Raw genomic sequence first — 23,261 nt, forward strand, 5'->3', positions numbered from 1 at the left:
GAACTAATTCTCCACGTTCTAATGATGTTTGTTTTCACCTCACATTAAATAATAAATGTATTATGAAGCCAAAAATCATCCTTAAGCGATTACATTGATTCCAACTTTAGTTCTCCACAAATGGAAAAGACAACATGTTTGTGATAATCTACTGGAAGTGTATTTATTCTCCACATCATTGTGGGTTGCATCCAAATTGCTTTTTAATTTGTTTCCCATGTTACAGCCTTGAAACCAGAAAATAACATAATATACTGCGGGAAAACAATTTAATGCATGCTAATGTGAAAAGAGGAGAAAGTATACTTTGTACTCTATTGAAAACAACCGTGGCAGAGCAAATAGTTACTGGGTATGTATAATACACTTAACCATTGAACTGTGTTTAGCATCCAAGATATGCTTCAATTTTTGAATAGAAAATAAAAATTTTCACTGACAGGCTCTATCGGGGGATAAAGTTATTTCTAGCACACGCAGTGAACATTAACAGTTTAAAAGGATGGGAAACTAGGGTCATGGAGCAGAGGACCTCTTTATAGCCTTCTCGTCCGTACCCTTGGGACACCAGCACAGGGAAAATAAAACAGGGAAAATTTCTATGTAATTTACTAGGATGTCCCAGGCTGGGCTCGGCTTCCTCCACTTCTCCTGCCACTTTCCACACCCTTCTTTTGTTTATAACCTTTTTTTGGAGTTACAGCTGTCTTTACAAATCTCGTGAAAATTATCAATATTCCTCCTAGAAAAATGCGCACGTGCATGCACCCACAGACACACACACACACAATTTTGCATATTAATTCATGATCTTCCTGAATGCTTTCTTGGAAAGAACTCCTTTTTAATAAAGTGATTTGTATTATCTTTAGTGAATGAGTACATTAATATTTGAAAATAGATTTTGCCATTTGGTTTCCTTTTTAAAAACATAGTATTTGTAACCTGACTTGTGAGCCTCCCAGCAGATTTGAGGTAGTTCACTTGTTTTGTTTTACTGCGATCAGCATGTTGAAAAACCCTGTGGGTGTTGCTAAAATGTTTAACTTCTGGAAAAATTTTATTTCTTTTTGTTAGGAATGCATAGCATGTATTTATGTATGCTGTCCTAGAAATATTGTATTATAATTTTAATGGGAAATAAGCAAACAGATAATATTGTTTCTATATTTGTTCATATTAAACAAACAGTAGTAATATACAGAATCTTGGTCATCATTCTAGATGCAAAATATATTGCTTGGGAGAAATAGATGTAAGCATGTACATAGCTACTGTAGTCATAGAAGAAATTTTTCAAAAGTATAAGGAGAAAGCCTTTTAAAATTCATCCTTAATGGATACATAAATAGCAATGCCAATGAGTCAATCTATGAATTTCTGTATCTATATCTTATATTTTAATATTGGGACAGGAAAACTTTCCAGATATTTGATGTAAGAATTTGTTTTGAAAAGGTTTGGTAATTAATATAAAGCTATTCTAAAGCTATCTTTTATTGTTAAAGACACATCTTTAGAGAATTTTGTAATTATCAACATTTACCATCTTATTTTTTACTTTGAGACCAAGCATCACAAACCAAAAGCCAAAAGTTTATAATAATTTATTATTGTTGCATGACATTTGCCAGTAAAATAAATTATAGAAACCATAGCCTCTTTATAAACTATTTAGTATATCAAATTCACTTCCTAATGCTTACCGCGGTAACTGTATGAAATTTAATTAGATTACGTTTTAGCATTAGTCAGATTTTTAAAAATTATAAAATGTTTTCACAGTCCTTTGGATTTATAAAAGACCCCATTATTTTAACATTTGTGCAACCTGTTTGAAACGTATAAGAAACCTTTTACAGACCAAAAGGTGGCAATTGGTTTTACTGAGCAGCTGAAAGCATCTTACTTTCTTGAATTTGTACTTAACATCCACATGACGCACTTTTTCAGGCATTATATTAGGTGCAAATAAATAATCAATTACTGATCTCTAAAAATCTATACCAATAGACAACATTCAGGCTTGGCGACATTTTCAACACTCAGATATAAAAATTCAGTAAACAATTTATGCATAGGATTCTCTCTTCCTGTCCTCCCTCTCCCTCCTCCCTCCCCCTAGCTATTTGGTTAAAAAAAAAAAAAAAGTTCCTCTTAAATTTAAGTCCTAGGGCCTGACATAGTGACCCTGGATATATGTCATCTCCAGCCATCTGTTTTCTTTAGCTATCATTACATCTGTCCAGGCTCTTATATCAGCATCGATCCTTTCCTGCAGGGACGGGAGAGTGTTCAAATCCTTGCTGAAAGCATTTTGTCCTCCACTGTAACAGCACGGGCGTGAAATTGTTCGGAGTCTTTGTAACCAGTCTGTTCAATCCTGGTCCCTTTCCAGTCCCGGTCCTTTTCCAGCCTCTGGAGTCCTAACAGAAGAGAAGCTTGCAAGATAGCAGCAAAACTGCTGCATCTGTGAGAATCTCACAAAATCACTTGGTCTTTGAATGTCCATTCTTGGATAACGTCCTTATCCATTCTGTTGTCCTCAGTGAACTTTGATAGAATATTTCCTCAGTTTCAGAAACTGGAAAAGCTTGTCTTTTGTCCTCTTCTTCAAGGCCATCAGGGCGCGTGTTTTCTCCTCCACATCTTGATCTATGGCAAATATGATCTTAGCTCTCTCCTCTGCTTTCTTGTCTCCAGAGTTTCTGAAGAGCCTTTGCAGTGATTCTTGGTCTATGTTTTCAAAGATGTTGCCCACGGCTTTCTTACGAGAGGCTGTGTCAAAGTGGTAGCCGTGGATGGACGGGCTGACTCGTAGCGACGTGGACATAATGATGGCTTGGTGGCTTCGCTTTGCTTTCATCGATGTGGGGATCTTCCGGAATTCAGCTCCCAGGCTTTCCAGAGAGTCTGTAGTGAAATCATTCTGGGACTGCTATTTAAAGTGTGAACAAAAGCTCCAGGCTCAAATTACACTGGTGACATCAGAGTGATCTCAAGGAAGAATAATCACAGAAAGACTTAACAGTTGAGTTGCCAACATCCTGTTCTAGTGTAAAACGTTACGAAAAGCTGTGTTCAGTGATTAGGGGCAGGGCTGTGAGTATTCATTTTACTTCACATGTGGCAGTAGGATAATATGGAGCTGGACCTTCCTTTAAGGAAAAAGCTGAAGACAGGAAAATACAAAGATAAGACATAAATAAGATTGCTTAGACTCTCAAATCTTCACAAACCACAATTAAAACAAGGGGTTCTGCTAACCACAGGAAAGCTTTTATTCCCAGACAAGTAATTAAAGTGCACTGCAAACATTTGGCAGTCCACATCAGTGCCCTTTGGACATTCCTATCAGGGGCAACTCCAGAGCTATTGAGAGAAAGCTGAGCAACCAAGGATAATAATTTGCGGTGTGTTCAATTCTTAGAATGGGATTTTACGTACAAAACGCTGACATGACACAGCCTGAAAAGATGACTTTTCAGAGATGGTGCACTAGTGCTAACCTGCAGTCATTAAAGACAGTTGTCACCTGAGGATAGTGATAAGATGAATGATAGAGGATATCTCCTTAGGCTTGTGTATATATCCACAACAATAGCTACCGAAAGCCAGCAGGAAAAGTTAATCAAGTGTTTTACCTGCGCGGTGCCCAAAAGGAATGAAGTGATCTTTTGTTTGCAAATTTATTTTGGCATTTCCCAGACATAGAGTAATAATTTCTTTGGAAGAATATAAACATGTTCTTCCTGCCTTCCACAATATTCAAGCCAGCCAGTGTCCCCGCTGACGTATGGAGTTGTCATATGCTAAATATGAGCTTCAAAGGGTGCTGGAGACTTGGAGATCTTACGTCTGGTCCACTTTCTAGTCCTTTAAGAAAGCAGGACAAGTCTTTTTTTCCTTCTTTTTATCTAGTCAAGTAAGTCCAGAAAGTACATAAAGGGAGACATATTAGGGAAGTTACCTCACTAGAAAATTGAGTTATAGACTCTCCTTATATATTCATTCACTCACTCATTTATCCACTTATTTATTTAATCAATATTTATTAAACCTGTTTTATTAGCCAGAACTTTGCGAGGCATTGGAAATAAAACAGTAAATCAAACAAAACCAACCAAACCAAACCATGCAAGAACCCCTTTTTCAACCTTAATGAAGTTTATGTTCTACTGGGAAATAGACAATAGAAACATATACATTTATAACATATATGATGTCAGAAAGTAATGAATCCTATGAGTAAAAATGAAGGAGACTTGTACAGGAGTGGAAGGAGAGGGCTGAGATTTGCCTAGGATATTCAGGCACAGCTTCTCGTACTGAGACATTGTGACAAGATTTAAAAGAGGTGAGGGAGGCAGCCAGCTGTATGGATATCCATAGGAAGAGGGCTGTGGGCAGAGGAGCAAATGCAGAAGGTTGAAGAGAAGAGTGTGCAAGGGGTGTATGGAGAACAGCCAGGGACCCATGTGGTCAGAGCAGAGTGAGCAGGGCAGAGTGTATGGAGATGAGGTAAGGGTGAATAGGCAGTGGGAAGAGGGCAGGAGCAGAATGTATGCAGCCTCACAGGCTTTGATTGTGGATTTAGTTCTTACTCTGTAGAAGACAGGTAGGCTTTGCAGAATTTGGAGCAGAGAAATAACATTGTTTCCCTTATAATTTTAAAAGATCACAGTCACTTCTTAGAAAAGAATTGGTTTCAAGGAGGCAAGTGGGGAGTGGAGGGCAAGAAGACTCATCAGGAAATGTTGAAATAATTCAGGAAAGAGAGGATGAAGGCTTCTAGGGAGAATGTGGAGGTAGTGAGAACTGATCCAGTTTTGGCATATTGTGAAGGTAAAAGCCAAGAGGATTGCTGAAAAAGTAGATGTGAGGAATGAATGACAAGCAGGAGCCAAGGCTGATCTTTTCTGAAGGATGCCTACTTGAAACACATTTCTAGGTGTGCCAGTGTTCAACTCTCCAACCATGCAGCTCATGTGTGTTCCAGTTTTTCCAAGGCTTCCAGAAGAACGCTTTGTTCTGCGGTCTATGGCTATAGATTTATAGGCATATAGAGTACACCTTTGTGGCAGCCCATTTCCCTTGCTAAATAAAAAAAAATTATTATTATGGCAACAAGGATTTACTGAGCTTTGATTATGTGCCAAGCAGAGGACAAGAGATTCACAAAACCTCTCTTAATTATTGTCATAACTCAAGGATTTATCAACCTTCTTATACTATGTTCTTTCTTGAGGTGATTCTTATGTGGGCTTATGCTTTTTATCATGTCCTATTTATTGATTACTCCTAAATTTTGATCACAGCCTAGGCCTGTTCTCTGAAGTGCAGATTCTCTTATTCAGCTAACTAATCAATACAAATATATAAAAATGTGGTATACATATCCATTCTGTCATAAAATAAACCTGGCTATGATCCCTAATAATGCCCTTTTTTCTCTCCCTTTACATAATCTATGGGCAAAGTCTGTCAGCTTTATCTAGAAAATATTTCCCAAATCCATCTACTTTCTCTCTATTTTCATTGCCATTTATGGCAACCCTTCATATGGTGGATGCTGTGATGTGTAACCCAGAACTCTCTAAGATTTTCCCGGGTGCTCGGCTATCAGCCTGCTTTGGGACTGCCCCTACTGAAGAAGTTTATATCAGCTGAGGGTACCCTTTTTCCCTTCCAGGTGCAGCTATATCCAGTGACTGATCCGCACAGTGGTGTAAAATCCTGCTCTCCCTGTCCTTGTCAACTCTAAGGGGTCATCTAGTCTTCAGAGTGCCTTTCCAGGGTAGGCTGAGATCTCCCTCTGTCCAATCCTTTGTCCTTCCCATCTGCAGGCATTGATCCTAAATGGCATTCTGCAACCAGTCAGCTGCCTGCTGATCTGCATCTCAGAGTTTGCTTCCTCGGGAGCCCAGCCTAAAATACTCTATCATCTCTTGCTAGACTATGACCAAATAACTCACTTTCCTGGCGTTCCTGATTTCTCTCTTGCCCCAGATTCCCTACACAGCACCCAGAGCCATATTTCCTAACCAGCACTCTGATTAAACCACTCTTGCTGTTGCTCTTAGGATAAGCCCAAAACTTTACATGACCTCTTTGAACATGACCTGTTGTGTCTTCATGCCTTCAAATTCCTTGGATACACCACATTCATTCCTACTGTCAGAATTTGCTTATCTTTTTCCTTTTATGGAATGTCCTTTTATGCTTTATCTCAGCTAGGTAATTCCTGGTTATTCATATAATCTCAGCTAAAAGCTACTTGCTCAGAGAGGCTTTCCTAGTTCTTGCCAACTTACTCATTACTCATTCTTAGTAGAACTTTTTATTAGAGTTTCCAAACATACATTTGTTTGAGGGATTACTCATTTAAAGGCTCTATCAAGAGCAGGGATTGGATCTACCTTTCTCACTATGTTCAAAGTTCCAAGATCACTTAACAAAAAGGTTGTTTTTACATTAGTGTTAAATGCCAGCATATGCAATTTTATTTAATTCTCGTAAGGACCCTTTGCAATAGAAACTATTGCAGTTCTTAAGTCAAAGATAAGAGAACTGAGACAACAGTCTATTCCCTGTAATAAACAGAATCATGGCTCCATAAGATGTTCATGTTTTAATCCTTGAAATTTATGAATAGAGACAAAAAGGAACTTCAAATAGCAAAAGAGATCTTGCAGGTATGAACAAATTAAACATCTTGAGATGTGGAGATTTAGCTTGGATTATCTGGATTAGCCATTGCAATCATGAGTTCTTATCAGAGGGAGTCAGAAGGTCAGAAAGGAGAGAAGACGCTGGGTTGTTGTTTTGAAGTTGGAAGAAGGAGCCTTGCACCAAGGAATGTGGACAGCAGTTAGAACCTGGAACAGGCAAGGAAGCAGATTCTCCCCTAGATCCTCCAGAAAGAACAGATTCCTGTAGACTCATTTTAGCCATCTGACATCTTAAACTATAAGATAACAAATTTGTGTTGTTTCAACCCACAAAATTCATGTCACTTTTTTACAGCATCAATGAGAAAATACTATACTCGCCAAACCCTTCAGCTGTAAGACAACTCGAAGCTAGGGCTGCTTGACTCTAAAGTCCGTGATCTCAAACTCCATCCTGCATTGCTTTCAAATTAGCTGCAAGCTCTGTCCTCAAAAAGTCTGGATTATATTTTTACATGACATTGAACAGCTCTCCTTGAGTACTGCCTACAAGCCTACAAGGCTTCAGATGAATTTGAGAGATTAAGGAGTTTCAAATTGTTTAGAGGACAAGGCCATCTGTAGGGAAACAATATCCGTTTCTGTTTTCCAGAAATGTGACACATGCCCTAAGGTTATGATTTGCTGATGCTTTTTGCCAAAGGTAACTCTATGTATGCTTGAAAAGGTATTTACTCTTGCCATCCTGTTCTTTCCCTTCTTTGTATAAATATTTTCAGTGAATGATGTGGATAACCGGATAAAAAGGTATTTGCAAGATTCACAAACTGCACATGGACACTTTACAGAATTGTGCTTTCTGCAGTAAAGACAGAAGATAATGAAGGCTGATTGAAAGAAGCAGCTTCTGGTCCAGTGTGTTTTCTTCTAGGCATCAGTTTTCCTGTATTTGTTCATTATACAAAGAGATTTAGTATCTATTTGTCAGCAGTAAATGAGCTTAATTAGTTTTGTGTCCAAGGAATAGATCTGAGAAAGCAAAGGTAAAGAGGAAAACAAAAATTTATTAAGTGGCTACTATACCTGGTTTTCTACATATAACTAAATTCCTATTTACAACCATAGTGGAGGTATGTAGGTATTATTGACCTTAATTTTCAACATAAGTAAGGAGTTGGACTTGGTGAGACTAAATAATCTGCCCACGGTAAGTGTAAAACCTAAATTTATTTCCATATTTAAAAAAAAATCTCCAAAATCTCTTCTGGCAAGAGTTTTCTGAGTCTTTGTAGCTCTCCTTTTGCCGTGCACTGCACTTAGGTTTATTTTTTTTAATTAAAAATGATGGTGCATTCTTATAATTTTAGTGCATGACGTAGTGGCTGGTACATAGTGTACATCCAATGAACAGTTATTTAATTATTACATTAATAGGTTAAAGAAATTAAGTGGACAGAATTTACTTTGATGCTGTCTTTGTGCAGTAGTTTAGCTCTGTGGCAATTTCCTGAATGTGACTAGAGTGTAGAGGCCAGCGATCTGAAATTTGCACTTTAAATGTCAACTGAATTATCTTTGGACATTTTTGTTTTAACACAAAAAAATTCATGCTGTGTTCGAATTTACAAAGCACTTTCACATATATTATCTCATTTGACTTTCACAACGTCACTGGTATTATCTTCATTTTACAGATGAAAAAGCAAGAGATTACAGAAGTTAAATGAGCTTTCCAAAATCTTAGAGCTAATTAAATGAAGAGCTAACCTCGGAACTTTTGTTTTCTAATTTCAAATTCCGTGTTTTTTTCTACCATAGCATAATTTCTTGATTATACTCATTATTTATTCATTTCCTACAGCTTAAAGATTTGACTGCAGCTTTCTTCCATTTGTCTTTTCATGCACTTATTTAGTGATTTATAGATTCATTCACGAATATTTGTCAAATGCCTACTCTGTGTCAGACATACATTGAGAAGGAAATTGACATGGCCCTTGCATTTGTGGAACACGAGGTCTAAAGAAGAAAAGAGACTTTAAACAAATAGGTAAACATGTAATTATACAAAGAAAATTTTTATACATGCTAGAAAATAAAAATCATCCAATGACATAAAGGAGAAAATAAGGTAAGGCTTCGTTTGAATTGGTTGGATCCTGGAAAGCCTGTGGAAGAGCACAGCAAGGAGTTTCGGAGACAGAAGGAAAATCCTGTGCAAAGACCCTGCGGTAAGAATGAGTTAGAAGACAGAAAAGCAGACATAAAGACAACCTACATGGGGAGCAGAAACCAAAGAGGAGAGGAGAAAGATGAGGCTATGTTGGCAGGCAGAAGCCAAATGCTGCAGGGTGCTGAAGACCGTGTTAGAGATGTAAACTGTTGTCCAGTGTGATCAGCAGTCTTTAAAAGGTGGAAGCATGGAAGGAGAACTACTCAAGTTTTTAGATTTCTTTTTCTTCTGAAGCCACTTTGCTCAGTGAGACTTCCCTAATTCCTGCCAGTATACTCATGGCTCTTCTTCAGTAGCACTTATTCGAGTTTGGAAACATACATTTGTTTTGGGGATTACTCATTTAAAGTCTATCTCTATCAAAAGCGAGGATTGGATCTACCTTTCTCACTATCTTCAAAGTCCCTGTAGCACTTAATAAAAGGATGTCTTTATAGTAGGGTTAAATAACAACGTACGCAATAGTATTTAATTTCCATAATGACCCTTTGCACTTTGGCTGTTGGGCCATTAAAGGCAACAACAGAAAAAGAACAATCGTGGTTTCAGAGGGCAAGCAGATTACTTTAAAGGCATTTTGGAAGTAAACGCAATGTGATCTGGTGATTTGGATAGAGGGTGGGGTCAGGGTCAATGGAGCTCCCAGGTTGAGTCTTGAACAGGTTGGTCAAGAAGGCTGAGGTGGGGGCAGGTGAAGGTGGAGAGGGTATGGGAGAAAGATGGAGTTCAGACATGTAAGACAGTAAACCTGAGATGTCTGCAGCACAGCCAAGGAGCCAGCTGAAATTGGAAACTAGAGCTCAGAGGAGAAATCTGAAATCTAAGTTTAATTCTTTGTTCTTTTTCAGTAAAAATTGTCAGGAAATCAATATTGCCTGTAGCTTTCTTCACTCTATTTATGCATAAATCCAGAATGCAGAATGATGGCTGGCATGAAGTAGATTTTAAATAGTTTTAGAAATCTTTCACATAAAAAACATTTAGTGGGCCGGGCGCGGTGGCTCAAGCCTGTAATCCCAGCACTGTGGGAGGCCGAGGCGGGTGGATCACGAGGTCAAGAGATCAAGACCATCCTGGTCAACATGGTGAAACCCCGTCTCTACTAATAATACAAAAAATTAGCTGGGCATGGTGGCGCGTGCCTGTAATCCCAGCGACTCAGGAGGTTGAGGCAGGAGAATTGCCTGAACCCGGGAGGCGGAGGTTGCGATGAGCCGAGATCGCGCCATTGCACTCCAGCCTGGGTAACAAGAGCGAAACTCTGTCTCAAAAAAAAAAAAAAAAAAAAAAAACATTTAGTATTTAGCCCAGAGAGGGATAAGCAACATACAAAGATGAAACAGCTGCTGTGTTGTTTCTAGTTTTCTGACATTGAGTCTTTTTTCTTTTTTTTTTTTTTTTTGAGACAGAGTCTCATTCTGTTGCCAGGCTGGAGTGCAGTGGCATGATCTTGGTTCACTGCAACCTCTGCCTACAAGGTTTAAGCAATTCTCCTGCCTCAGCCTCCCTGATAGCTGGGACTACAGGCACCCATCACCACGCCAGGCTAATTTTTGTATTTTTCGTAGAGATGGGGTTTCACCATGTTGGACAAGATGGTCTTGATCTCTTGACCTCGTGATCTGCCCACGTTGGCCTCCCAAAGTGCTGGGATTGCAGCCGTGGGCCACCGTACCGAGCCTCATTTTTCTATACTTAATGACTGAGGTGACAGTCATTCTCCTTAGCAGTTGTTCATTTTCACATAAGGTCTATTCCAGGTTTCTATTTTTCCGTAGTTGTGATTAATCTCTTTTTAAAAATAATTCAGCTGGAGTGGGATCCAAGACGGCTGAATAGGAACAGCTCTGGAGTGCAGTTCCCAGCTAGAACGCAGAAGATGAGTGAGCATTGCATTTCCAAACAAGTTTTTACTGCCCACAGGCCACAGACCAGGAGATTACTGGGCAGAAAAGCTCCGTAAGTTTCCAGCACGGCCGTTTCAGCTGGTGCAGCAGGTCTCTGCACAAAAACTCACAAAAATCAGAGTGGCCATTTCAACTGGTGCCTGGAATGCCTGGAAGACACAGCCGCCCATTCAACTGAAAAAAAAAAAGGGGCTGAAACAGGGAGCTGGGTGATCTGGCTCGGCCGGTCCCACACCCACAAAGACCAGCAACCTGAAACGCTCTGGATTGAGAGTTTCACAGCAAGCATAGCTGGACCCAGGATGGTCCAGCTGTATGAGGAGAAGGGCGTCCACCATGACCAAGGCAGTCCACCACTACTGGGGCAGTCCGCCGTTACCAAGGCAATCCATCACTACCAAGGCAATACGCCATTACAGAGGCAGTCCACTATTACTGAGGCAGTCTGCCATTACTGAGGCAGACCGCCATTACTGAGGCAGTTCTAACTATACCTCTGTAAACAAAACCACAAGGTAGTTCACACAGTGGCTGAGCAGAGCCCATGGAGCTCAGCAATGCCTCTGCTGGCAGACTGTGATTAGGCTACCTCCTCACTGGGCAAGGCATCTCTGAAAAAAGGCAGCAGCACATCAGGAACTTATAAATAAAGTCCCACCTTCCCAGGACAGAGCATCTGGGAAAATAATACAGTTATGAGTTCCTCTGTAGCAGACTTAAATGTACCTGCCCAGCAGCTCTGAACAGAATAATGGAGCTCACAACTCAGCACTTGAGCTCCTATAAGGGACCGATTGTCTCCTCAAGCAGCTCCCTGATGCCCATATATCCAAATAGACACATCATAAAGGAGAGCTCAGGCTGACATTTGGCGGGTATTCTTCTGGGACAAAGATAACAGAAGAAGAAACTGGCATCAACCCTTACTGTTCTGCAGCCACCACAGGTGATCCCCAGGCAAGCAGGGTCTGGAGTGGCCCTCCAGCAGGCCTACAGCCAAAGGGCCTGACTGTTAGAAGGAAAACTGAAAAACAGAAAGAAATAACTTTATCATCAACAAAAAGGACGTCCACTCGGAGACTCCATCTGAAAATCACAAACTACAAAGAACACAGGTATACAAATCCACAAAGATGGGAAGAAACCAGTGAAAAAGGATGAAAACACCCAAAACCAGAACACCTCTCCTCCTCCAAGGGATCACAACTCATCACCAGCAAGGGAACAAAGTTGGATGGAGAATGAGTCTGGTGAATTGACAGAAACAGGCTTCAGAAAGTGGTTAAGAACAAACTTCTCTGAGCTAAAAGAACATGAGCTAACCCAATGCAAAGAAACTAAGAACATTTTAAAAAGGTTCGATGAAATGCTAATGAGAATGAACAACTAAGAGAAGAATATAAATGAATCAATGGAGCTGAAAAACACAACACGAGAACTTCATGCAGCATACACAAGTTTCAACTCCTGAATTGACCAAGCAGAAGAAAGGGTATCAGAGATTGAAGATAAACTCAATGAAATAAAATGAGAAGGCAAGTTTAGAGAAAAAAGAATAAAAAGAAATGAACAAAGCCTCCAAAAAATATGGGATTATGTGAAAAGACTTAATCAATGTTTGATAGGCGTACCTGAATGTGACGAAGAGATGAATCCAAGCTGGAAAAACTCCTCAGGATATTATCCAGGAGAACTTCCCTAACCTAGCAAGGCAGGACAATATTCAAGTCCAGGAAATATGGAGAACACCACAGAGATATTCCTCAAGAAGAGCAACCCCAAGGCACATAATCGTCAGATTCACCAGGGTTAAAATGAAGAAAAAAATGCTAAAGGCAGCCAGAGAGAAAGGTCAGGTTACCTACAAAGGGAAGCCCATCAGACTCACAGCGGATCTCTCGGCAGAAACCCTACAAGCCAGAAGCGAGTGGGGGCCAATATTCAACATCCTTAAAGAAAAGAACTTTCAACCTAGAATTTAATATCCAGCCAAACTAAGCTTCATAAGCAAAGGAGAAATAAAATCCTTTATGAACAAGCAATTGCTCAGAGATTTCATCACCACCAGGACTGCCTTACAAGAGCTCCTGAAAGAAGCACTAAACATAGAAAGAAACAACCAGTACCAGCCACTCCGAAAATGTACCAAATAACAAAGATCATCGACACAATGAAGAAACTGCATGAACCTATGGGAAAAACAACCAGCTAGCATCAAAATGACCGGATCAAATTCACACATAACAATATTAACCTTAAATGTAAATGGGAAAAATGCCCCAATCAAAAGACACAGACCGGCAAATTGGATAAAAAGACAAGAACCATTAGTGTGCTGTATCCAGGAAACCCATCTCACGTGCAAGGACACACAAAGGCTCAAAATAAAGGGATGGAGGAAGATTTACCAAGCAAATGGAGACAAAAAAAAACAAAAAAACCAAACAAAAACAAAAAACAGAAGTTGCAATCCTAGTCTCTGATAAAACAGACGTTAAACCAACAAATATCCAAAGAGGCAAAGAAGGAAATTACATAATGGTAAAAGGATCAATGCAACAAGAAGACCTAACAATCCTAAATATATACCCACCCAATACAGGAGCACCCAGATGCATAAAGCAAGTTCTTAAAGACCTACAAAGAAACTTAGACTCCCACACAATAATAGTGGGAGACTTTAACACCTCACTGTCAATATTAGACAGATCAACGAGACAGAAAACTAACAAGGATATCCAGGACTTGAACTCAGGTCTGGAACAAGCAAACCTAATAGACATTTACAGAACTCTCCACCCCAAATCCACAGAATATACATTCTTCTCAGCATCGTATCAGACCTACTATAAATTGACCACATAATTGGAAGTAAATCACTCCTCAGCAAATGCAAAAGAATGGAAATCATAATAAACAGTCTCTCAGACCACAACGCAATCAAATTAAAACTGAGGATTAAGAAACTAACTCAGAACTGCACAAATTCATGGAAACTGAACAGCTGGCTCTTGAATGTTGACTGGATAAACAATGAAATGAAGGCAGAAATAAAGATGTTCTTTGAAACCAATGAGAACGAAGACACAATGTACCAGAATCTCTGGGACACATTTAAAGCAGTGTCTAGAGGGAAATTTATAGCACTAAATATATCCACATGGGAAGCAAGAAAAGATCTAAAATTGACACCCTATCATCAAAATTGAAAGAGCTAGAGGAGCAAGATCAAAAAAAACTCAAAAGCTAGTAGACAGCAAGGAATAACTAAGATCAGAGCAGAACTGAAAGAGATAGAGACATAAAAAAATCCTTCAAAAAAATCAATAAATCCAAGAGCTGTTTTTTTGAAAAGATCAACAAAATAGACAGTCTGCTAGCCCGATCAATTTAAAAAAAAGAAAGAAGAATCAAATAGAAGCAATAGAAAACGATAAAGGGGATATCACCACAGATACCACAGAAATACAAACTACCATCAGAAATTGCTAGAAACAACTCTATTCACATAAACCAGTAAACCTGGAAGAAATGGATAAATTCCTGAACACTCGCACCCATCCAAGCCTAAACCAGGAAGAAGTCGAAACCCTGAATAGACCAATAACAAGGGCTGAAGTTGAGGGCAGTAATTAATAGCCTAGCAACCAAAAAAATCCCAGGTCCAGATGGGTTCACAGCTGAATTCTACCAGACATACAAGGAAAAGCTGGTACCACTCCTGAAACTATTCCAAACAACCCCCAAAGAGGGAACCCTTGCCAAATCATTTTATGAGACCAACATCATCCTGATACCAAAACGTGGCAGAGACTCAACAAAAAAAGAAAACTTCAGGCCAATATCCATGATGAACATAGATGCGAAAATCTTCAATAAAATACTGGCAAACTGATTGCAACAGCACATCAAAAAGCTTCTCCATCACGATCAAGTAGGCTTCATCCCAGGGATACAAGGCTGGTTCAACATATGCAAGTCTATAAACGTAATTCACCACATAAACAGAAACAAAGACAAAAACCACATGACTATCTCAACAGATGCAGAGAAGGCCTTCAACAAAATTCAACAGCCCTTTATGCTAACAACTCTCAATAAACTAGGTATCGATGGAACATATCTCAAAATAATAAAAGCTATTTAGGACAAACCAACAGCCAATATCATACTGAATGGGCAAAAACTGGAAGCATTCCCCTTAAAATCTGGCACTAGAAACGGATGCCCTCTTTCACCATTCCTATTCACTATAGTACTGGAAATTCTAGCCAAGGCAATCAGGCAAGAAAAAGAAATAAAGGGTATTCAAATAGGAAAGGAGGAAGTCAAATTGTCTCTATTTGCAGATGACATGATTGTATATTTAGAAGACCCCATCGTCTCAGCCCCAAATCTCCTGACACTGATAAGCAACTTCAGCAAAGTCTCAGGATACAAAATTGTTGTGCAAAAATCACAAGCATTCCTATACACCAATAACAGACTTAAAGAGAGCCACATCAAGAACAAACTGCCAGTCACAATTGCTTATAAATTGTTCTATTGTAAAGACACATGCACACGAATGTTCATTGCAGCAATGTTTACAATAGCAAAGACTTGGAACCAGCCCAAACGCCCATCGATGATAGACTTGACAAAGAAAATATGGCACATATACACCATGGAATACTATGCAGCCAGAAAAAACGATGAGCTTATGTCCTTCATAGGGACATGGATGAATCTGGAAACCATCATTCTCAGCAAACTGATACAAGAACCGAAAACCAAACACTGCATGTTCTTACTCATAGGCGGGTGTTGAACAATGAGAACACATGGACACAGGAAGGAGAGCATCACACACTGGGGTCTGTTTTGGGAGGACTAGGGGAGGGACAGTGCGGGTAGGGAGTTGGGGAGGGATAACATGGGGAGAAATGCCAGATATAGGTGACAGGGTGATGGAGGCAGCAAACCACACTGCCATGTATGTACCTATGCAACAGTCTTGCATGTTCTGCACATGTACCCCAGAACCTAAAGTGCAATGAATATATATATATATAATTCAGCTAATATTTTTCTTTTAATAAACTTTGTTAAATACATTTTCAATCTTTAATTATTGCTGATAAGAAAGAGTAGTAGTTTAATTTAGAAATTTCAATTCTAACATTTATTTTGGATCATAGAGAGAAAATACAAATAAATTCTGAAGCAATACAAATTTCAAAAAATAAATCTGAAGAAATGCATTTTCAAAGGTTTTCTGTTAGAATATGGCAAAAAAATCTGCAAATTTATTGAAAAGTATTATAGCCAAAAGAATTTTTTAGAAGTGCCTCTTTTCATATGATATTTTTGCATGTGAAATGAAACAGCTGTCATTTGTTAAGCCATCAGTCTATATTTGAAATGTTTTCTAAGAAAGGAACGGAAGATAAGCTGTTCTTTTTAAAAATTTTAATTAGCTGTTCAGATTCAGATATTGAGCCCCTGGTATTTATAGCTTCTTTAAAAAGAAAACAGTTGTGACCATAAACTAGCATGTTTTTCTCAGGAAGTGAGCATGAGATATTTATAGGTATTTATATGAGTGTATGTGTTTCTAAAATCCATGACTAAAGCCAAAATAAGTCTTTATGAACTATCTCTTCCCACTCCTCACACTCCAACTCACTTGATGCATGCTTCTGGCTGAGCTTTGTGACGTTGGCACACTTCAATTACTCTCCAAGAGGAATCCATAAGGGAAACAGAACTTCTTACGTGAGCTTCCCATGTTACAAGTAGTATTGCAAATGATACCCAGGGCCACTCCTGAAGCTCGTCCTCTATTTATTTTCTTTTCCTGAGCAGAGTGCAGCCACATCTGGCTCTTCTCTTTGCAGGACAACCTAATTCTATCTTTCTAAGAACTACAGGGAGCCCAAACTGTCGAGGCATATAGAGAAATTTAATCAGCAAAGGTTCAGAACATCAACTGAGTTGAAGCCCTGAAATGCTTTGGGAGGGGAAGTGAAACCTCAGCAGGGACAACACGTCTCAGTTCAAATGTTTGAAGGGTTACTGTGCGGAAGAAAAACTGGGCTTGTCTGTAAGGCGCCTAGGGATAGATAGAAATCAGGCTAACCAGTAAGCTCCAGGAAGACATATCCTGACTCAGCAAAATTAAAGACAGAGTTCATGAAAGAACAGGCAGTGACACATGCATATAGAGTCAGGATGACCACCAAGCAGGTGTAGAGCAAAGGCATATAATTAGTGGGAATAGATTAGTGTTTATTTTTATTTATCTTATTTTTGGTTTATGACCTGTAGCCTATGTCACCAAGCTACATACACCTATAATAGTGTAATGGTTTTGTTTCAGTTATTATATAAAAGAACAGGCAAGGCACAGTGGTTCATGCTTGTAATCCCAGCACTTTAAGAGGTCAAAGCAGGTAGATCACTTGAGGTCAGGAGTTTGAGACCAGCCTGGTCAACATGGCAAAACCCCGTATCTACTAAAAATACAAAAAATTAGCTGGACATAGTGGTGTGCGCCTGTGGCCCCAGCTAATCGGGAGGCGGAAACGCGAGAATCACTTGAACCCAAAAGGTGGAGGTTGCAGTGAGCTGAGATCACGCCACTGCACTCCAACCTGGGCGACAGAATGAGACTCTGATTAAAAAAAATTAAAAGATTTTAAAAAAGGATGTGTGTGTGTCGGTGGGGGGGCACAAATATAATTGGTACGTATTATAACTGAAACACAGATTTCAAAAAGAAATAAACTTACTAGCTTTATGGCCTATATTGTTTTTCATTCTATCGTATTCTATTCTATCATTTTTTACGAACAGCTGCTTCCAGCCCGTGGAGCTGATCTCAGAATTCACTAGTGGGCCATAACATGCAGTTTGAAAACCTCTCAACTAGGCAATGTTAATGATGCCTCCTCTGCTGTGCATAGGAGACAGTCATCATTCTCTTTAATAAACTTTGCATAATGAGTTGTTACTGCTGCTGTTTTTGGCAATTTTGTACACAACCGTCAACATAGCTACCCTGCAGTGATAGATAATCTAGTACTGTATGACCATCTTTACAATCATTTTTGGAGTTGTTTTAAAAATATCTCTTTAACTAAATTGTAGGATCATATAAAAATGTCTCAATAATTTAGACCATACAAACACTTATTCAGGCCTTTCTTTGTGTATTTGTTATTTTACTTAATAAAGTTTTAATTTTATTTCTAATGCCTTCCATCCACTTTGCTGTCTCCTAGGGAAACAAATACCTTTATATGTTTATTAGTCCCATTAGTCACTCCTCCAAGCATCCCAAAGTGTTCCTTCTTCCATTTATAGAGGGATAATGAAATGGAAGCTGGAGAGCCGAGGTAGTGAGTAGAGGACAGTGAAAGAGTACACTAATGGCGCTGTTAGGTAAGGGGTGAGGTCCTGAGTAGCTCTGGGTAAAAGTTGATAAATACACTCCCAAGACCTAACCACACTCCCTACTCAATAGTCACCTGTTTTAGAACACGTGGCATGAAAAACTGACCTTGAGCTAATTTACAATTTGTTGATACATCCATTAAGACTACCTAAAAATGCCAGGCAAGTTCATATAACTGTGTAAAATCTAAGCATGTACCTTTAGAGAGAAACTTACTTTTATACTTGAGTACGACAAACCTAAGTTTTTAGACAGCCTGAAGGGGTTAAGGCTGTTCTGGGAAGGAAGAGAAAATAGCTTTTAGTACAGTAATGTTTCAGGATCACTCACAGATTAGCACTCAAAAAGGATATATTAAAGATTTTGTGTCTCTGATGCAGAAGAAGTGGATCATGGTCTCTGAACTTTGTATTTGTTTCGAACATTGATTAATGTTCAATGTTCAAATATGAACATGAACATTGTTATGAATATCAAATAAGTGTTTACTGAGCCCATTAGCATGTACTGACTTTCATTTATTTTCCCATAATTTTTCTTTATAAAAAGTCACTGACATCAACTTACTGTGTTATCTTTTGTCATTTTTCTTCTCAAAGTACAATATTCTACATATTCTCACAAATCTTGTTAAGTGTTATTTCTAGTTAACTGCATTCGAAGTTTTCCTTTAGAATTATTTAGAAACTACTTGCATTCAATAATCCCTCTAGTGATTAAAATGGGTTCAGCTGAAATGTTGACTGAGCTATGCCATCTGTCCTACCATGTAGATTTTGTAAACAGAATGGAGCCACCATAACCTCTTTTAAAATTTTATTTATCTGGGATACATGTGCTGAACATGCAGTTTTGTCACATAGGTATACATGTGCCATGGTGGTTTGCTGCACCTATCAACCCATCATCTAGGTTTTAAGCCCCACATGCACTAGGTATTTGTCCTAATGCTCTCCCTTCCCTTGCCCCCAACCCCTTCACAGGCCCCAGTGTGTGATGTTTCTCTCCCTGTGTCCATGTCCTTGTTCAACTCCCACTTATGAGTGAGAATATGCGATGTTTGGTTTTCTGTTCCTGTGTTAGTTTGCCGAGAATTATGGCTTCCAGCTTCATCCATGTCCCTGCAAAGGACTTGAACTCATTCCTTTTTATGGCTGCATAGTATTCCATGGTGTATATGTACCACATTTTCTTTATCTAGTCTATCATTGATGGGCATTTATTAAAAGTCAGGAAACAACAGATGCTGGCAAGGCTGTAGAGAAACAGGAAAGCTTTTACACTGTTGGTAAGAGTGTAAATTAATTCATTGTGGAAGACTGGCAATTCCTCAAGAATCTACAATGCCATTTAATCCAGTAATCGCACTACTGAATATATACCCAAAGGATTATAAATCATTCTACTATAAAGACACATGTACACGTATGTTTATTGCAGCACTATTTACAATAGCAAAGACTTGGAACCATAAGCTTTTTTAAATATATATATATATAAATAAAGACAGGGCCTTTTTATGTAGCCCAGACTAGTGTTGAACTCCTGAGCTTAGGCAATCCTCCTGGCTCAGCCTTCCAAAGTGCTGGGATTACAGACATGAGCCACTGACCCATCATAACCATTTTTAACAGATTAGACTCCACAGTTGAGGAACTTTTGTGAGAGGGATAAGCTGATTTTTGGTGCCCCAGCCTAGATTAAACAAACCAAAAGCTGAGCCCCTGCAAATCTGGATAGTGGACAAGTATGTCTTTAGTGCTCCAGCCTCCTGCGTGCTTCTTTCTGGATAACAAATGCTTTTCCTTCTGTTAAACCTACTTTGCAACAGGATAGAGAGTCAGTGCTTTCGAGAATAACTTTCAGTGGTGCTTTTTAGAGCAGGAATTTGTGTTGAAGCCTACTTTTCTCCTAACACACTGCAGAGCTTCCGCTTCGTGCAGTCGATGAAAGCACAGTCACCTCTCCTCCCTAGTGACAATTTCTATTCAGTTGCTTAACCATTTATCCTTATGGGATTTCACAACCAACCATGCTATTTATGAATAAAGAGCATTTATTCATAAATCACAAAGTGTATGTCAAGGGTCTGCTAAGTGTCTAGTCTGAAGCTCACTTGACTTTCCAAAGAAACGTGCACAGCATTCTGGCAAGTTCTGCTCACTTGAACTGTGTCTGGTTCTTTCTTTTCAGTCCCCAGCTCATATCCAACATTCTGTTTGTCTAACCTTAAAGACACTTTGGAACACCAAGTTCCCGGACATCCCCTTTGTCCAGTCAGGTTCTGTGTTCACAGAGTGTGCTGCAGTTCATCCCCAGCTCTTCGTCCAGGGGAAGTAGGAAGCCCAGCCAGAGGCCGTACCATGAGCAGCTGCGAGGTTACGTGGCCATTGGCCCTTCATGCTTCTGAGTCCCAAATCCCTAGGGTTACACAAAAGGCCCAGGCTCTGTCAAAACAGAATCGACTGTTCTGGCTCTCTCACCTTCCTTCCTCTTTGTACTCCTGGCAGGAAGTCACTGATATCAAAAGATACTTTAAAAGAAAAAAGAAAAGAAATAAGAGAATGCTGCCTAAATCTCAGGCTTAGTTCAGCATATTCTACTTGCGTTGGAGCCAGAAACCACATAAGATGGCAGTGTCTACTTAGCAGGTATTTTTGAGAATGACCTTGCAGCTGGATTCTTTACATATAATCAAATACCGTGAGCATGGCATCCGATCATTTTAGAGCTGAGAGGGGTGCAGTCTTTTACAAGAGAAGTGGGAAAAGGATCAGAGTGACGTGCTGCAGAGCTCCAATCTCCCTTTCAGCAAGTTGGCTGTTGTTTCTCCGAGACTTGCATGACTGCAGCACAACTCAAGACTTCAGTTTTTTGTTTGTAGGTCTGTTTGTTTGTTTTGAGATGGAGTTTCGCTCTTGTCACCCAGGCTGGAGTGCAGGGGCATGATCTCGGCTCACCGCAACCTCCGCCTCCCGGGTTCAAGTGATTCTCCTGCCTCAGCCTTCCGAGTAGCTGGGATTACAGGCATGTGCCACCATGCCCAGCTAATTTTGTATTTTAGTAGAGATGGGATTTCGCTATGTTGGTCAGGCTGGTCTAGAACTCCTGACTTCAGATGATCTGCCTGCCTCTGCCTCCCAAAGTGCTGGGATTACAGGTGTGAGCCACTGTGCCTGGCTAAGACTTGTTTTTTTTAGAGAGCCCCCTCTCCACCCTCCCGAGAACTACAGGAAGTGAGAAGACGTCTCACTTTTCAACTCCTGCCTCTGGTTCAGACCACATATTCATCATTTTAGGAAACAGTTAAGTTGTGTTCCTAACTTTGCTCCTATAACCCTGGGCATTCCTCTCAGTTATCAATTATCTTTATTTTGGTGATAGTGGGAAAGGGAGAATTCATTTCTTTTTTAGAAAAACGCTAGAGAAGAGTTTGTGTGAAAAATTACTGTCTGAAATTGAACGCTAGATAGATAATTACCATAAATACCCAGCGTCCTGTCAAGCAGGAACCCATGTGTGGGCAGAGGAAAGAGGGAAGGAAAGTAACATTTCATGTTTGCCCTGCCCTAGACACTTTTCATACACTTTGCAAATCATCACCACAGTCCCGCAAGACGGGTGGGTAGTCAGACATTTGTGGAAACTGAGGCTCAGTTAATAAATGAATACACAGGGACTTGGTCTTTGTTTGGGTCTATCTGAATGCAAAGCCCGATGGTTTTTCACCAAGCAGGTGCATCACCAATCATTGTCGTGGTTGGGGCTTCTGTCTCTCCCTCCTCCTCTCTCCCATGTCTGATTCATGGTGTGCTTTAGCCACAATATCATACTCCATATATTATCTAAAGCAATGATCATAGCAACGTGTTAAGCTCTGGAAGTAACTAAGCTGTAGGGCAGTTAAGTATCGCACAGGACGTTAGATAGCTAAGATGAAGTGACCATCCCAGTTCCTATGACTCGAGGTCCCTGCTTTGTCTACAGAGCCACCACCTTCCTGTAGGACATTTGGAAGTGGGCTTTAATGCATGTGAATAATTTTCCAGCTGTGTTAGACCCAAGAGAACCGGGAGAGAAGAGCTCTATGAAAGAGAGGGAAAACATTTAAATGGGGTCAAAGAGGAAGGGAAGTCATAAATTAAATGAAGAGTCTAACAGGGTCTGGAGAAACAGATAACATACATTTTTCATATATTTTTCAAGTGCCTACTCTGCATCATAGCAGTATACTTTCTCCACTCAGGAATTTATACTAATGGAGAAGACAGACATAGCAAAAACAAGAACAGTTGAAAAACTACAACCCAGTCTCCACTCCACCCCGTAGTCCATAATCTTTGGCTCCCAGCCCATCTTATCTTAGTAAATAACAACAATGCCCACCTGGGCACCTTTCCCTCCATCTCATTTCCCCTCTTCCTCCCACCTCACATTCCATTTCACAAATTCTGAATGCTGGACCAGCTTCCCAAAATTTATCTCCTCCACTGATTCTTCTGCTACGACCACATTGTAGCTCCACTGTTTCTCATGTGAACAATCACAAACGTGCCTTTTCTTTGGAGACAGAGTCTTGCTCTGTCACCCAGGCTGGAGTTCAGTGGCCTGATCTCAGCTCACTGAAACCTCTGCCTCCCTGGTTCAAGTGATTCTCCTGCCTCAGCCACCCCAGTAGCTGGGATTACAGGCATGCACCATCATGCCTGGCTGACTTTTGTAATTTTAGTAGAGATGGGATTTCACCATATTGGCCAGGCTGGTCTTGAACTCCTGGCCTCAAGTGATCCACCTGCCTCAGCCTCCCAAAATTCTGATATTACAAGAGTCAGCCACAGCACCTGGCCAACAAACATGATGGTTTTCTTAAAATATAGATAATAACTTTTCCCCAAATAAAATTATTCAGCTTCTTGTTAAATGGAATAAAATCAGAATTTCATATGTCAGCTTACAAAGCTCATTGTGATTTCATTCTTGCCCACATATTATATGGCCTGACTTTCTCTCTC

The 23,261-nt window shown here is 39.8% G+C and overlaps 1 protein-coding gene and 1 long non-coding RNA gene across 2 annotated transcripts; both read right to left on the bottom strand.

Moving 5' to 3' along the window:
• Window positions 1–1,482: 1,482 nt before the first annotated feature.
• TCIM (transcriptional and immune response regulator) lies at window positions 1,483–3,113 on the bottom strand. Its single transcript, XM_032288125.1, has one exon. It carries the CDS (start codon window positions 2,864–2,866, stop codon window positions 2,546–2,548), a length of 321 nt encoding a protein of 106 aa, XP_032144016.1. The 5' UTR covers window positions 2,867–3,113; the 3' UTR covers window positions 1,483–2,545.
• Window positions 1,483–21,523, bottom strand: LOC116558295. The gene is made up of 3 exons (XR_004271945.1): window positions 21,511–21,523; window positions 4,683–4,690; window positions 1,483–2,418 (listed from the first exon to the last, which is right to left on the bottom strand). It is a non-coding gene; the product is annotated as an uncharacterized LOC116558295 (long non-coding RNA).
• Between the last annotated feature and the right edge of the window lie 1,738 nt (window positions 21,524–23,261).

Source organism: Sapajus apella, unplaced genomic scaffold (genome assembly GCF_009761245.1).
Source record: "Sapajus apella isolate SASKATOON/1434 unplaced genomic scaffold, GSC_monkey_1.0 scaffold21, whole genome shotgun sequence".
NCBI classification, from domain to species: Eukaryota; Metazoa; Chordata; class Mammalia; order Primates; family Cebidae; genus Sapajus; species Sapajus apella.

What these genes read in the sequence shown, in the direction of transcription:
- TCIM (XM_032288125.1), bottom strand. Translation starts at nt 2,866, where the DNA reads ATGAAAGCAAAGCGAAGCCACCAAGCCATCATTATGTCCACGTCGCTA.